Here is an 18065-nt window from a genome sequence, read left to right as displayed (position 1 = left end):
AAGCCAAAGCGTGTATGTGTAGCATGAATGTCAATACATCAGAATTTAGGGAGAATTACTAGTTGGCTGAGTTTTGACTATTTAGTGTTCGTGTAGTGGCAACAAAAATTGCCAAATAAAGAGAAAAAAGCCTTAATTTCACACAAATTTCCAAGTGAATAATTTGTGAGCCCACAGCCCATTGACTTGAACATCTTTTCTATTCAACACACAGCTTATTTTAACATCTCTTTGAATGCTGCTGAGGAATTGGCACCTCATTCACATTAAAGAAGAATGACAAAGGAAGCAGAAGGGAAGAAAAAAGAAATAATAATTTTTGCTTCCCTCAAAATCAGGAGTTAGCCTTCAATCAGGAACATTTCAACATTAATGCTGGCTCCCCACATTTGATAAAACATTGCAATGGCACTGACAGGTCACTTGACACTGCTTCCTCTCAACTTCTGACTAGAGCTGACTGAAACCCCCTGACTGTGCCTAGGGTCCTGTTAAAAAAAAAAAAAAAGGCAACAAAACAAAACACAACACAAACCAAAACAACCCCAAACCCAAAACAGAACAAAGACCTGGACCAACCAGAAATGTAGGTAGAAAATAAATCAGCTGAAAGTTATTAATGCTTTAAACAAGGACTGCAGACTGCTCTCTTATACTGGGACATGACCTTCCTTGTAACACCAACAACAGGAATGGCTTTTGGGGCCTGCTTACATTCAGTTTTAGAGCAAGTAAGAGGAACAACTCAAGGGTGTGCCTCTCTTGGCAGTTACTACACATTCAAGAGTTAGAGATTAAAAAAATACTTATTAGATCATTTTGTCCATCCTTCTGTCTGTGGAAGACAGTCCCTGTAGTATATTTAAATTCTTTGACCAGTCTAAGTTTTCAGTATCTCCAAAAATAGAAATTCCACCCATCCCCTAAAGACATCACTTTAAACTCTAGTAACGTTCAGTTTCAGGAAGTTTTTGCTAAGTATGTGCTTTACAATTTTCTACTTTAAAGTACAATCCAAATTAACAAGATGCTTTTTTAACAGTTTACATTCCACCTACAGTTCTACACACTTCATCTCCTTTGGTTAAACATTATTTTTTTCTTCGCTCAAATAATACAGTATTAAGTATGAGATCATTCAGGCTTTGTTAAGTGTCTTACAGAAATAGAGTCTTGCTTGTCTGTACCAGAAAAATAAGTATTTCCACATGGAAAATATTACAGATAAAATGAGGTATTAGGCATGCATATGGAAAATCCAGCATGTACATATACAAAACTAACAATGCTTATTATTTTGGAAAATTTTATAGAAAATCAATATTGAAGAAGCCTTCTGATGCTATTTCAAGTCCTCAGTCACTGGAGTGCTCTGAGACCATATTTACAATAAAATTTTATTAACAGCTTAATCATGTATTAAACAGGCACTCTGTAAACACAATTCTGATGCATCTGCCATGGGTGTCACTGCTGAGCTCCTGCATGTCACTTCAGTCAAAACAGAAGACATATTATTAGAAAATTCTAATGGGGGCCACTGTATTAACCGTAACTTAATGAGATTTTTCTTGATGAATCTTAGAGATGTTTACTCTTACCAAGCACTAAGACTGGACAGACAGTGCATGTTACTAATGGGGAGGATTCTAGCCTTCAGCTTCTCATGGGTTTTTTTCACCTCACATCCTCTTTTCAAGTCTGGCACCCAAACCAACTTCTTCTTGCTATGCTCTCTGTGTTCCTTAGTATCTCTATTTCTTCCAGCTTGACTCTCTTTTAATAGAAAAGTGTGTTTAAGCTTTATCATCAGTTCTGCTTAAGGCTAAAACTAGAGTCTTTCTATGCAAAAAGCATTGGTATCAGTGATTCAGAACAAAAGGTCATACACAAACTCAATTGTATCGAAAGAAAAAACCCAAAGCCAGGTTGGCCAGTTTGCTGGCTCACTTGGTTTCTTAGGATCTCTTTTCCCCCATTAGACTGTTGTGGGGATTTGGGAGCTTCCCAAGTCAGGAAGCAGGGCTTTCAATTCATTTCCATCCTCTCCTGAAGGCTGCACAAAAGTTAAAATTCTGGAATCCCATGGAATTAGGTTACTTTAAAAGGAAAGCTTTCATTCTTCTGCAACTCAACATTTGAAAGCAGGCTTTTGAAAATAATAATAAATAATGATAGCAGCAGCAGCTCTGTTGAGCTTCAAAGCTCCCACTCTCAGTAGGACTATACAAGTTTGTCTTTTTCTTACTGAAGCTGGAGCAAAAGGGAGACATGAAATAATAGCTTGCAACAAAATAGTCCATTATTGGAACTGAATTTTTTGTAGTGGAGCCCTTCAGTGCCACAGCAGGAATTTTTCATATATTTCCATGACAAGTACACAGTCCTTCATGTGGTTGTTTTTACCTGCGCAACCTCTTCAAAGTCTTCATGGCGTTTCTGCAAAGCTCTAGCCCGATGCAGGGATTTTCCCACTCCAGTATGTTTGCTAAGAAAAGCTTCTCCATGGTTTTCAATCCAATCCAACACCTGTGGCAGAGAAGAGAGACACACAAAAACTCTGAGCAGATGTACTGAGTGTTGCAACAAAGAGAAACTATTCAAGAAGCTAAGAAGCTGTAAAGGGAATACTTATAAGGAATTGCACTGTTGGATTAAAACACAGTATTGCCATTGAAGGACATTAATTACATCTCATTAACTTTTTTCAAGGCAATAACTAGCTCAAACTAGCTAAATTGTGTGATTTAAGATTATATGTTTATTTTGAAGCTTACCAAGGACAACCTCATTTCCACACATTCATCAATTTGACAGTAATCTGATCCAAGTAGCTAGACTCCTTGTGAGGGTCTCTCTGTAATCCAGTTATGCCTTCAGCTGACATTTTTCTGTAATGTAACACTAATGCAGTTTGCACATTCCCCAACAGTGCTGGTGAATAACACAGTGAAGTTTTATTTTAGATCAGAAGTCGCTTCTCCCACCACATACTAAGTCAAGAAGAAAGATTCACTAGTAGAATTTTTAACTAAGACAATAAAATTGAGTTGAAATCATTATGAGATGAACAACAACGTCTGCATTCAGAGCATATGAAGGATTTTGCCCCAGTTCTGAAGAAGCATCTCCTCAAAACATCAGATAGACATAATTGTGTATTTTAAGTTTTATAGCTGAAAAAGTGAGAAACAGAAGACATTTTAAGGACATTAAAGCTTCTACCACAATGACTGAGCTGACAGCTTTATAAATAGTACGAACTGTACATGTAATTAGTTCCTGCTAGTTAACACAAAGAATTACTGCACACATACTAAGTTTCTGATGAGCGAATGAACAAAAACATATGGTCTCTCTCTAAACTAATACATCTTAGTCATATCTTAATTCATTCATTAGCTAGCATGCACATGGCATTTAATTCTTTGGAAGACACTCGGGGACCTAAGAATGCAGTTCAGAATTAAAGACAACTGCACATAAATGCATATAAGCAATTTTCTTAAGTCAGCTGACCATTTTTAGATAGTATTTATGTAGTCATGTGGAACACTTTACCTAACATTTATCTCCAATGTTCTTTTTTCTTTAAAACCCGAGTGTTCTGAATTTACCTGCAGAAACTTGTACCTTCTCTCTTTTTTTTTCCCCCTTTTCCTGTATTGGAAGCATTTGATACTTACTGTAACTAAAGAGTAGGACTTTTCTTTTTTTGTGCTTCCAAACAGGCTTGAGAACCATTCCTGCACATCACTCACGGCTACATTCAATACACACATAATCCCATACAAAAACATCAATGCTTGCTTTAGTGGACAAAATGAAACCATCTGGTGTGATTTTCTCATTTATCTTGACTGCTAGAATCTTTTCTGGTTTGCAAAACTCTCTTCTACTGGACATCTTCAAAACAACAAACAATCCCATAACACCACATAATACAGCCATCTCAAATAACCAATACTTATGCAATGTTTGTTTTTCCTAGTAAGTATTGCCAAAAGAATATTACTGTGTTTTGGGTCAATGTATGTTTTTATTTGTTTCTTTCAAGGGAAAGTATTGATCAGAGAAGGTAGAGCGAGGAGCCAAACATGGCCTCAATTATCTGTAAAGTTAATATTACCAGTGATTTTGACTAGTTTCAGGAGATTACTCTGCTTTTCTCATAAAAAGAGCTAAAAAGAGACATGTTTGGATGAGAGAATTAGACTGGACTCCAGAGACTACTAACAGTTATAAGCTAACAAATGAAATCAACAGCAAAATCTGTCCCAGAAAGCATGGGATGAAAAGCAGAATAGCAGCCCAGGGAGAATGACTTTTGCTCCAAACAATGCTCAGTAACTTCTCAAGAGAAGAAATGGTCATAGATATCCAGTACATAGATTATGACATAAAACAGTCAACTAGAGAAACATAAGCTGCCTCTAAGTGAAATCATTATGAATAAAAGTCTTATTAGCACTCAGCCCTCTTACCTTGATTCTTAACAAAACTGAGGAAGCGCTCTTTATTTGGGATTTTCACAGCATGTAAAAGCAGAGTCAAAGTTAAGGTATGTTCTTACCTGTCAGCGACAGCTTTTGCATACTGCTTTGACCAAAGGACAATACCATTAGCTGGCATTGATTAGCCATTTAGCACTCTTAATTGATGCATTTTCTTCCTCTTCCTGGAGAGGTTAAAAATTACAGAAACCATCATACCAACCCACTAAGAACTCTTCTAGTGATACTGAAAGCAAATGGAATTCACTCTGGTAGTTCAGTAATACATAAGAATCTAAGAGGCTCAATACTTTTCAGTGAAAGAGTTAATAATATTAACCTCCCGTGCAGCAAGTTGCTTTAACGATGCAATTAAGCTAGAACTGCAGTCTCAGCAGAACCATCCTTATGCCCAATATAGGATCTAGAAAAATTCTTATTTTTCTAGCACCGATACTGACTGTATGATAGAAGAAACTACTATGGAAAGATAGCTCTACCTTGACAAATCCATTGCTCATGTAAAATGAGGTATAAAATGTTTCTGTATATGCCATTTGCAGAAATAAACAATCTTACCTTTTGCAGATTCAAGGTGCTCATATTCACTAGTGTTTCCCACATTATTATCCCATCCTTATCCCCCATTCCTTTACCTACTGTGCACACACTCATTTTTCTGATCTCCACCACTTACTTGGTGCTGACTTAACATTTAGAAGGGGAAGATGGAAATCTCTGCATTTCTAATCTTCAAGTAGTTAAAATGTGGAAACATTGTCTCCAAAAAAAAAAAAACAATTTACACTGGAACTGCCTCCAAAAGCCACAAGGGAATCACACGGTGAAATCAGTATTATTTTGATGCTGAGCAAGTAGCAAGCATTCTTGCCCACCCTTCATTAGTCAAGGCGGAAAGAAGTGATTGTTACAACAGAAACTCAGGTGGAATCCTTGAGGCAAGCAGATGAATGAAAGAGAAGCAGCACATTTATCCAGAATGGACAAATAAGACACCCAAGGTCAGCAAAGACCTAATAAATGTATGTTTCAAAAAAAAATACTACAAGCATGTTTTACTAAGCTCTGGCTTGCAAGTGATCAGTAGTGTTTTTTCAGGCCCCAAAAATTTCACCTTAGGAGTGTTGGCAGTATCACTCTACCAAAAACACCTCTACGTTCGATTTTGTCCTTTCATGGCCTAGCAGCACAAAATCCACGTTGCTATTGCAAGTCTGCTTTACTGCTTCCTATCAGAACTGTCAGAGCCAGCTCCCTTCCTTAGGTGAAAGGCTTGGTAAGCTCGTTAATTCTTAAGATAAAATTACACTTTTGTTCACATTTTTCCACTAGAGGGATTATAATCAACAATTGAGTGCAACAGCCAATGACGTGATTTTTTGTTGGTTTTGTTTGGTTGGGTTTTTTTGGTTTTATATGGGATTTGGTTTGGTTGTTTTGTTGTTTTTTTTTTTAAATAAACATCTTCTTTTTTGACATTAGCATAAGAACTAACCAGAAACTAGATGTTTCTGCTATCTAAGGTGAAACTTAGAATTCTGTTCAGTTTAAGACTGTCACAGGTTTTCACATATCAAATATCAGGTTTGCTGTAATTCACATCTTATTTACTATTTTTAATATTTCATGTGCTACTTTACGTACTATTTGCCCGGATAAATTAGCAGATGATTCTTTGTGTACACAGCTCACACCACAGTTTTTTTGTTGATTTGGAAAGCTCCCCTAGAAACACTTTCCTCATACAAGACAAAAGAAAAAAACCACCCAGTTTTCTGAAGTGGAAGTAACACTAAATGAAGTACCAGCTGAAATCAGCCAATTCCCTCCTCCAACTCAGCTCTGTCACTCACTTAGCACTTCCATGAACTGATTTATTTCATTAATCCAGCAGAAAATTATGCCAGCAAAGAGAAGAGAAGGAAATCACAGACTTATGCTGAAGGACAGTTATAGATTCACTTACAATGCACTTGGTTGCTTGCCACTATGTGCAATTTAACTATGAACAGTGGAAGAGAGCAGCACTTAGTTTATTTTGACATGAAAAAAAAAAAAAGAAACTTTACTGACAAAAATCTAAAAAGGTTGTCATGCTAGTTTCTAAATCACGCTAGATAATCTTAAATGATTTTATTTATTTATTTTTTTTAAGGTCTGAACAAAGACTAAGTCGGAGAGAACGTGCAAATGAAAACTAAAGTATTTTGTAAAGTTGCTTTGGAACTTTACATAATCCATTCCAGAATTGTCTTGGATCTAAATTTAACCAATATCTCAAACCCGAGCAATTTCACGCACTGAATGGTGTCAATGATTATTCCATTGAAGACCTACCATTTCTCTGATCAATTAGACAATCTGATAAAGTTGCTTTGGTTTTGTTTTGTAAGAAAAAAAAAAAAATCCTTGTTATTCAAGATTACTTTTTTTTCCCTGATGGGTTTCCAAAGCTGAGGGAGCTACAATCTGCTGAAGCAAGGCTATTGCAGGGAAATACCATTATGGGCTTGCCATTATCTTAAAGGCATCTGCTCCTGGCTATGAGATTAATTTGTTTGGTATGAATGTTGAATTATCATTGCCTTACACCATGATCTGCAATAAAATGTAAGTATGAAAAGTTGTATTATGAAAGGGAACATTAGCCACAATTCACATTGTGATTCATAAGGCAGTGCCCAAGACAAACCTATATCTGAAAGTTAAGGTAAAGTAACGTAACAAAGAGCTATACTTCAACATGCAACATTTCAGAAGCCTCCAACATACATGTTAACGGTCATTACAGAGACAAACCAAAGGACAATCCAGTCTCTGGCAGTGGCAACTACTGGACAGGAAGGCATGGGCTTAGGAACATGTCAAGCACATGCTGCTTCTCATGTACGTTAAGACCTAGTTTGAAATCTAAAGTGGTTGATAAAGAAATACGTTGGCACCAAAGGTTGCAGCTTCAAATTTTCAAGAGGGTATCTTGATATCTTAATGAAATTATCTGCTGTGCAAAGCATATAGAGAAACCAGAGGCATAAACAGGAAGAAAGAAGTTTCTCTCACTGATAGGTAAAGCATGTACTGAATAATGAGCTAGATTAATTAACTTCCTTGAGCCAATTGGTTCACACTGAAAACTTCTTGTATACTCACAATCCACATGCGTGATTTGGGTAACACGTTCTTGATACAAGAAGTTTTAAAAATAGGTACAGCTGTCTGCTTTGTAGTTTTCAAGCCTGTGACTACTTGAAATTTTAATGCACCGGTTCCAAGGGTGACAGACCTCATACAGAGAAGGAAAATCCAGCTTCTTGCTGAAGAACCTGGTGATGACTCTACAATGACTTGAATGCAATTGACGGATTATTTGCCAACTTCAAAGAACAAAACAGTCTCAGAGCTACCTCCTCCACTCTGAGAGCCATGACTTAGGAAGGAACAGAAAATGAGAATTTCCTATAAATGTTTTATGACCCCCAAGATAGTAAAGGCAAAGAGTAGGAACAGCACAATAAAACTATAGCATTTAACAAACCCCTTCCCCCCCCAGGAAATAAAATGGCCTGCAGCCTGGCCTACCAGGCTGAAACCTGAATTATGCATCTGGCAAATAACCTCAGAAGATCACTTGGCCTAGGTTGCTTAAGTAGATCCTACCTGCACTTAATTCAAACTAGAGGAGAAAGTTCCAGGATCCAATCTGCACTAGGCTACCACTAAGATGACCTACAATTTTCTCTACAAGAAGCAGACCACTATGTTAATTTCAGTTTCTGAAGATTCCTTATGAAGCCTTTTAAGTTTATGAGGTGATTCGTATGTGGACTGTACCTCATCAGTGCCCTTCACTGACTACTCTGGCAAGTACCAGGACTGGACTCTCCTGAATAGATACTATTTATGTAGTAATCTTGACAAAGTGCTTCTAGGATTTATACAATGGCATAATAGTGTTTTCAGTTTGGTCCTCTATGCCCTTCCTGACCATTCATATTATTGGCCCTACTTTCTTTTACTCTTTTTGTAAGCTAACATTTTTCATGCCTTTCCGTGTCTTTCATCAGATCTGATTGTTAAGAAGTTGGATAACTGCCTGCCTTTCAATACATGCCTCTTTTATACATCAAAAATTAAGTAATAAAGTTTTAATAATTTTACACTTAATGTAGTGCTTAAGTATTTTTAAGCTGTTTTCTTTAATTTACAGGAAGAGACAGGCACTTGTAGAGAAGAAAGCTGAACTAACAAGATTGCTCACTCTCCCCACTGCATGCCTGAATTAAGTATCTTTGTCAACTACTGTAAATGTTGGGAGTGAAATAACCTGATTTCCATCTGCTCACATTGAGCATCTTCTTGAAACAGGTATGGACAAGAAATTTGGTTTTAAGTGCAACTAATTTGAAAGAAACAAGATTAGTTGAACCAGAATGTATGACTGGCTGTCTGAAAAACTCATTCAGCAGTTCCTAATTTGTGAACACCTTTACACTGAAATGAAAGAACATGATCAGCAAATACTGCCCATCTTTTTTTTTTTATGAAGATGAGCTATTAAGGGATAAGTTACTAATGTTGCTGTCAATTGCAGCCTAATGCAAACTTTTTTGGTTTATTAAAAAAAAAAAAAATCTATCAACAAAGGAATTCTTTACAGCTTTACCTTTTTAAGCTAAAATCATGTCAGAGATATTAATGTCTGTACCTAACTACTAACTTCTAGGATGTCGTCCTAATAGTAAAAACACGTCAGCTAATAGCTATTAATTCAAGAACAGCATCACTGTCTGAAAGTAATCTTATCTGTAATTTTTATACTTCTTTACTATACTACTCAGGTTTTAAAGAAATCCTATTAAATCAAATAAGTACCACTAAGGATTTGAAGCTAAAAATTTGTTACAGAATAACACTATTAATTTTTTTGTACGTTACTTCTACAAGTCTTTCTGACACTTCAAGTCCAGAATTCTACCTAGAATGTGAATGTCAGGTTCCAGCACAGGCTCAGAATAACCATCTAGAATAAAAATTTTTTCATCCTATCTAACTTGAGGTAAATTAGAAAAAAAAAGAGAAAGAAGAAACTGAAAAAGAGCTAATTTACAAATATAATTTCTACCCATAACAGCCAATACCCTCTGATAACACAGAGGACTTGGAATCAGTCAGTCAATCCCATGCAACTGTCAACTGTTGAATGAAAGAACACAGGGTTTAGCAATCAAAACCCATCTGTGAATGCAACCGGCAACAAATCACAGGCTGACAGAGTAAAGGTATTTAGACAATATGAAATAAAACCTACCTGTTGAACATCCTGTTGAAAAACACATAGCTGAAGCCGCTGGTGCAAGCGGACCTTTCGATGCTGCCAGATATTTTCCAGTTGGCGCTGGTGGTGCAGAACCTCATGGATGACATCCAGAACATGATGAACTGCTTTTGAGTAGTTGGCAGAAGCAGTGAGGGAATCAGAACTCCCAGGAGTCAAAGGTCTTTGAAGTTTGTCAAGAAGTGACTTTCCATCTTGGCTCACCTGACCACCAGAAAGGACCAAGAATTTATTTGTATTGACAAAAGCTTGTTAGACTATTATTTCATTCTCCACCCTCTTTACCCATTTCAGATGTCTCTAAGATCTCAGGAAGCAGCAATGAAGATTTCTTTTATTCACAGCATGATTACATACAGCCGTTACAGAAAAAAAAAAAAAGAAAATATATATTCTCCCTCTACAGAGGACAACTTTAAGTAGCAGCACTCTTCTAAATAACAGCCTGTCTTTCAATTTTTCAATTATCTTAAGAGTGCTTTTCCTTTAAAGTGATTTTTTTTTTTTCTAAACAGGTGAAGTCTAACTTAGAATAAATATTTTTCAGCTCTTTCTCTGGTCAAGAAACCACCTAAAATTAAGTATTTGCCAAGAATTATCCTTCCAGGAGCATCTCTTTTTACATTTGCTGTAAAGGTGAACAGTGAGGTTATTTTCTATAGGTTAATATTAATTTGATGGATACATTTAGACCAACAGATAGAAACTTAAGACATGATTTGATTTGACACAATTTACAACTACTAAATTATTACTGTTACTCATAAGCCAAAGGCAAAATATTGTTATGGCAAACTTAAACCTGATTAAATCACTTAAAACCTTTCTATGCAGCACAGAGAGATACTCTTTTCCAAAATATGTTTAAATACTGATGCTGACAAGAAATATTAGTCACTTCTATTTGTTGTCTTCTCTGATTCAAACCACAGCAAAAATGTTCAGATTTACCTTGCAGGCTAATTAAAAAGCAATAATCCTATCTTATCTGGTCACTATTAACATTTAGCACTCATCAAGGCTGTTGAAAGCACTTTTCATTGCCATTTAACTATTCTGTCACTTCTTGCATGAAGCTTGGAGAACTGTTACAATTCAGTATCATTCAGCTATTTGAAAAGAACTTCTCTAAGAGCTCATCTAACAGGCAGGAAAAATTAATCCAAACCCACAAGACTGGAGTGTAAACAATAGTCTGAATTCATCAAATCAACACCATGTCAGAAACAGAAAATTTGTCAAGGCCTTCCCCCAGTGGCTATTTTCAACAATTTTCACTAAATCTAGGCACATTTAAAATTTCCTATTCAGTAGTCAAACATACTGGAATGAAAATTCTTTTCTAATTATTAGTTTACAAGTGAGTTTATTTTTCAGTTCCAATTTAAGCTTTTTCATTTTAGTAATAAGTATCAACACAGAGAATGAAGCTCACTTGGAAAATTAGATCTTATAAAGTCAAGTCAGGCAGAAAGAGAGTACAGTCTGTAGTAGTTACTATAATGACAACTTTTTTTCTTTTCTGTATCCAAAGCAATTACCTAGTACAAGTCTTTCAAATATTTCAAGATAATGGACTTGAGTTATCTATCCAGAGTCTATTAAATTTAGGGGGGAAAAAAATAATTAATTCTGATAGCTCCTTGATCTGATTAGTTTATTAGCTTAACAAACAAATCATCATCCACATTTCCTCTCTGGAGTTAACACAGTAAAGTTTTCTTCCTTCCCTTAAGATTTTGTTTTTAAAGTGACATCTCTACTTTTTAATCTAGTTTTATTATGATTACCACTACACAGTTTTGTGTATGCATCTTCAAAGCAACAACTACTTTAACTAATTATACTATTGAGTAATTTGTGTCACAGGTCTATGGTCTGAGGCGGAAGAAAGGGCTTGCCACCAGAATTAGCCAACTGGAGGCTTAGGAATTGCTGGGTGGCTCTGTCACCTCAGGAAAGCTCTAATAACTTCATTTAAGGCACAATTATTGGATTTTCAAGCACACCAGTTACCTAAGCTTGTAAGTTAGTAAGTTACTTTTCTAGTAACATACAGTAATTATCCTCAGTAAAATCAGACTCTCTAGTCTTAAAAGCATTTATTCTCCTAAAATTACTGTCTTCTACTTTGCAACCAAGTCATGTTGTCAAGACATTGTAATCTAAAATGAATGACAAAGTGGTGTAATTTCCAGTGTTACTCTCTCTCTCTCCTCCCATTGTTCATTCATCACAAAATGAAAGGAGCTCCGTGCTGTAACAGAAATGAAGTCATACATCTAATAATGATAAGCAATAGTTCTGTAATACCTTTATACAGAAAGACAACCTCATCAATCTTCAAAAAGGAATGTGTGTTTAAATAAGGCAAAATAAACCCTTCTGTCCCAAGGAGGAGCATGACATGTACATACATATACAGCTATTATTTCTGTATCAATTTTGGTTGCTAAAGACAAAGCTATTGCTTTACCAGATGAGGAAAAGTAATGACCTGAAGTCAGAAGAAAAGCACCACGTTAGGTTCTTTTTTGAGCAGTACCAATCAAGATTTTGTTAAAATCTCTAGCTATCCTGAAGTCGAAAGCTACAGCTTTGAAATCCTAAATTGCCAGAGCAATCCTATAATCTACCCATCTAATTTATTTTCATTATGCATCACCAGGAAGCAAACAGTATTTAACATGGTAATCCACAGTACTTATTTACACTTAACAGCAGGCTCTAATCCAGTCACATCCCTGATGAAAAACCACAAAGACACCAACCCAAAATAAACAAAACCAAATTAAAAAGTTCCACTATTTTAACTTCCATGCTTTATAATCATTATTCTAGACAGCCCTAGCCTTCCTATTTCTTCCTGCGCTCTCCATGGAATGTGTGTCCTGGATTGCCTCTCTCCACATAAACCTACAAAAAAAATTATGTGCTACGCCTCTGTACCTTGTTTTACAAAGGGATCCTCCCAATGAAGAGAGGTTATAATGAAGAAAAGAAACCTTCCCACAAAACACGCTCTCAAGAATGAGTTTAAGCAGGTATGTATAGTAAGATCACAAGTTTTATCACCAAAGGTGTGCTTCAGTATGTCATTAGACCAGTTGACATAACAAGGTGGGATATATCAGAAACGGGGATACCAATGTGTGTTTTGCACAAAAGAGTAACAACTCATGTGAACTCTGGGCATCTGACTCATGGTAATAAAGTTTATGGAGACCCTAGGATGGCAGGTATTCAAAAAACCCAGTTTTGATATACTAACAATAGGACTGATCATCAGCACTAACCTTACCCTCCTTTACTGCTAAATGAAGTGTGACCAGACTTATGATTCAGTTGCTCATAATAGCGCTGGTTCATCAGAAAGTAGTTTTATCTTTAATGTAACGTATAAATCAAACCCATTAATTCAATCCCACATGAGCTCCTTCTTTTAAAAGAAGGGGCATCAAAAAAAGATGGCCTAAGATATCCTGTGTCTACTGATCATTTTTTAACCATATGCATCATTTTATGCAACTTTCTCGAGAACAGAAACTGCTATATTTAATCCAGAATAACACTTGTCCAATTTAACAGAAAAAATAATTTTACTCTCTGATGAGAACAACCCTGGAAAAAGAATGCAAGAAAACATCACCAGGAAATATAGAAAATATCTGTAAGCCAATAATGAAGTCAATGCCCATTTAGTTTCTCATTTCAGCTAACTGAAGCACATGAGAGAACTCAAAACTTTAATAAAAACAATAGATACTTTAGTCATCACTTTCTAGGCCACCTTCAGAATAAGCATTTTATCTTAGGTTGTAAATACAACTATTAGAAATACTAAGAAATGTTATTACTTCATTGTGTGCAGAATCCAAGATTAGAGCAGCAGCACAGGATATGCTAATCATACGAATGCTGACTACATAGGCACGCTGGCTCATTTAAGTGTCTTTGAGGTTAGCAGAACTACGAATATTACCTTCTGGCTTGTCAAGTGACATCCTTTGATGATTAAGCCTTTTTGTGAGGCAATTCAGAGATGGATTTTCAAAACACACTTAAAACAATCCATGCCAACAGAATACTTTCCCAAAGAAAACCCAACTAGCTTCCCTTCAAATAAATGCTTAAACAGCAGTATCATACTGCTATTAAAGGTAATAGCATGTAAATTAAAACATACTTAGTACACTGTATGGGTGGTTTGTACCACACATCTTGCCTTGTAAATTTCTTTCAGTAAATTAAGGGGAAGACTTAAAACTTAACTTTTGAACAATAGCAGCAAAGTCCGGTATACTAAATTAAAAAAGAAGCCAGACACTTGAGTTTTCAACTAATGCACTATGCAAAAAATTATGCCAGTTCACAATCCAAACAACACTACTTTTATCAACATCAGCAACCTCAGGAAACAAACAAGATATTTACCTCAGAGTAAGCCAAGGTAATATGCTCATATATCCCTTGATGATGATGGATAGCATCTTCTAAATCTTGCAGTTCTGAGGGAAGCTCCACCTCACCACAGGCTTTACACCATGAGTCCACATTGCTCATATACTGCAAAAAAGAAAAAACATTCTGATTGATTTGGGGTTCTATCAATAAGTACACACATGTTGGTAATATACAAAAAGACTGGCATCTGTGTGACAGCCACTGAAATGACTTTTTAAAGGGAAAAATGTTTAATGTATTTCTCTCTGAACTGAGCAAAAGAAAGCTTGTATCAGAATAGAAGCAAATACTTAAGTCTGATTATACTTCTGCTTTTAGTTGTATGGAACTCTAAGCTGTTCACAGGCAGGCAAGGCTTAGTTGTATGTCAACAGCCTTCAGAACCAATTAAACTGCTGGCAATAACGATGCTTCAAGTTTACTCTTGCTCCTTTTCTTGGCTTTGCAGCTAAACAAAAGTTTACATCACCCTGCACCTACCACTTCAGATGCATGAAAGACAATTAAGGTTTTGTATACACAAATCGGTAAAATATGGTACAACTTTCAAGTCCAGACGCTCAGCCTCCTACCCATCAACTCCCTGTGCAGATGCTCATGATACTCGAGTATCACCTCACCTTTTTTGTATCTTCAGAGAAAACCAAGTCACTTTGCACAGGTGTGCACATGCACACATACACAAAGAATTAATGGTGAACTGTTACCGAAACACTCCATGGTTGTCTTTTGCTGGAAACAGATCATCGAGGAGGCAAAGCAGTGTCACAGCACAGCAAATTCCCACTTCAGTCCCCAAAGCACTAGCTTCTACATACAGAGAAAGACTAAATCCATTTGGCAAGCTGCTACAGCAGCAAGCATGTAAGGGATTTACAACTTAAGCAGGGGTCTCAGAGGACTAACACTGAACTTTGAGCACACAGCTAGGTCAGCATAGCTGCTCAAGTCAAGCCTTTCAGGGGAAATTGAGGATACTGCAACAGAATCTCTTCTGCAGACAATTTAAGTTATCTCTGAAGCTTAAGCTGTCTTGACAGACAAGAAACTGCTATCATAGCTGTACGCACAGCACAAGTTCTGTCAACTTATTTTTGACAGCTAGGGGGCATGAATTTTATACCCTCATTATGCTAGGAAAGGAAAGGAAACAGACAAAAAGAATATTTTTTCTAGCAGTTTTCATAGCTGTTAAATTTAGTACAGCCAAATACATGTAGTATCTGTAAACTAAGTTTGTCCTATATTCATGTCAAGTTCAAGCCTCAAAAGCCATTTCTCTCATCATATGTATCTTAATTCCTGGAGCATATGTAGTCTTTTGAGAAAAAATTAATCCATAGATAATTTCTGGTACTCCATTATTGTTTGAAAGCTGAGAGGAAGTGTGATAAAGTACTTTAAGATACTTATTTAATTCTCATTTCATCAAGGGACAATTTAAAAAATGCCTAACGTTAAGCACTGCACATTAAAAGAAGCTCCGTGTGGGACCACAGAGCTGTACCTCTTGCAGGCATTGATAGCAGGGTGTAGTCTTCACTGTGTCTGACAGCAGTCAGTGACACGTACCTGTCACTTGCAGGAGAAGATATGCATTCAAGAACAGTGTGTTATTTCTTTGGCTGCTTATTTTTTAATAATCCTCTTTATGTAAGTCAAGCATCACCAGTCTCTAAAGGGGTCATTCCTTTTATTCCAAACCCTCTTTTCCTTGAGCTTACTCTCCACTCTTAATGAAACAGCTACTATATCACAGACAGGTATCTTATGGAGCAACTATGACAATCCATCACAGTTAATCATAAAATAAAAACCACAGAAGGAGCAATTAAAGAGTAAGTAAATTAATCCCAGCAGATGCTGCACTACTTTCGTTCATTCTTCTCTTTCCTCCTGTTTACACTTACATTTAGTACTGAAGAAGGTAACACCAGCCCTTACCACAGTTGCCCAGCACGCACATACAAAATTTACTCCCCTGAATTCTGATGATCATTTTCTTATGAAAAAGGACAGCACTTGATGGAAGATACACCTACTGTTCATGTTTCACCATATCTCTCTCCTACGTGTATGGCTGACAGTGCTTAAATGTAAACCTGAATAAGCCAAACAATTAGAAAAGCATCAATACTGATAAGATACCACACTGTGTCTATCAAATGTTTCAAGCTGGCTCATGACCTTTATACCAGAAAACAATTCCTTTATCTCCTTTTTAGATGGTCTTTTTTTTTTTTTTTTTAGCAGGCCCTGTAGCAATAGAACAAGGCATAATAATAGCTTTAAACTAAAAGAGGGATTTAAACCAGATATAAGGAAGAAATTTTTTACGATGAGGGTGGTGAAACACTGTAAGAGGTTGCCCAGAGAGGTGGTAGATGTCCCATCTCTGGAAACAATCAAGGTCAGGTTGTACGGGACTCAGAGCAACCTGATCTTGTTGAAGATGTCCCTGTTCATTACAGGGGAGGTGGACTAGATGACCTTTAAAGGTCCCTTCCACCCCAAACTATTCTATGAATCTATGATTTTTCTGTAAAATCTGCTAAAATACTTGTTTAGTGGCATCAGTTTATATACTTTACCTTAGTCTAAGGACAGTTAAACCAACATCACCACTAAAATAATGAAAAGCAATGTGTATTTGCACCTTAATACATTCACATTTCTAATTTCCAGACGTTTATGAAGTTGAATATCTGTGTAGTAGAATTCAGGAAAAAAAAGTCTTAAAATAAAGTGTGCTGCCTCTCTCTATTTTTGCAGTTATCAACTCCCAAGTGGTTCCTTCATTTATTCCAAATTAAAGTTAAATCAGACATGCAACCTTTTCTTGGATCCAATTTAGCAAGGCAAATGGAAGGAAAAGTATCTACAGCAGCCATACAGCACACCAGAGCTTCAGTCAGCCATAACCATCCAAGAACCTCTGCCCTCCAAATTCACCAGAGATGTACAGAGCAGAGAGTCTATAATATCGATAGGTGACTCAACAGCGCGCACATAGCAACTCCTTCAGAACTGAATTCCCTTGAGGGGAAAACATGCTTTCACCATCAAGACTATTAACTTGGGGATATTTATTCCTATTTCCCCTACATATACCTCTTCTCTGGCAGTTACACACTGTTAATGACTTAATTAAAATAATTGGTATAGGCCTAAAGCTAAGATTTTTGTTTAATATAGGATGAATCTCTTATGGGATACTAAGTAAACATATCCCACCACAATTTCAGATTCAGAAGACAGTTAATTAACTTCTCAACTTTCAGGCCAGTTCAACTGAGTTTTCTGTAAGCAATTACTATGAGTTAAATCTTGACATTCAAGGACTGGTTGGGGTGGAGTGGTGAGGACAACAGAACAAGTGATGATTTCTGGATGTAGGAAAGGCATTATATCAATACTGAATATATATATTTTTTTCCTTTCTTTCAACTTGAAAGCTTCATACAGCTAAGCATTTATGTCCACCCCGCTTTGATTCATAGATCTAATATGACTAAGTTTTATCTTGCATTGATAAGGACAAGACATTTTGTGGAGAATATAAGGGCAGTGGCCTGTCCTGCGGAGAACAGGACAGGACTTTGTTTTGAGTATCAGCTGAAATGGGCAGAAATGAATGCTCTGACTTTCTTGCCAACCTTTCCAATCACTCTCTTGTACTTCTGTCCAAATCAAAAGCAAACAGTACAACTCTCATTCCAGCATGGAAATTTTTGTTGGTGCTTGTTCACTAA

General features: G+C 36.4%; 1 protein-coding gene across 4 annotated transcripts in view; it reads right to left on the bottom strand.

Moving 5' to 3' along the window:
- The window catches only part of TRIO (trio Rho guanine nucleotide exchange factor), a 259879-nt gene that overhangs the window by 139680 nt on the left and 102134 nt on the right, over positions 1-18065 (bottom strand). For all 4 annotated transcript variants that reach the window (XR_001411877.1, XM_014940886.1, XM_014940885.1 and 1 more), the window contains exons 8-10: positions 14284-14415; positions 9823-10053; positions 2407-2529 (exon numbers count right to left, since the gene is read on the bottom strand). Coding sequence is in view for 3 of the 4 variants with exons in the window: in XM_014940886.1 (XP_014796372.1) it covers positions 2407-2529; positions 9823-10053; positions 14284-14415 (486 nt within the window). In the remaining variant the exon portion in view is untranslated. The remainder of the gene's footprint in view (positions 1-2406; positions 2530-9822; positions 10054-14283; positions 14416-18065) is intronic.

This window comes from Calidris pugnax, unplaced genomic scaffold (genome assembly GCF_001431845.1).
Source record: "Calidris pugnax isolate Ruff unplaced genomic scaffold, ASM143184v1 scaffold8, whole genome shotgun sequence".
In the NCBI taxonomy this organism is placed as follows: Eukaryota; Metazoa; Chordata; class Aves; order Charadriiformes; family Scolopacidae; genus Calidris; species Calidris pugnax.
The sequence above is the reverse complement of the archived record's forward strand: the minus strand, read 5'-3'. Positions and strand labels throughout refer to the sequence as shown.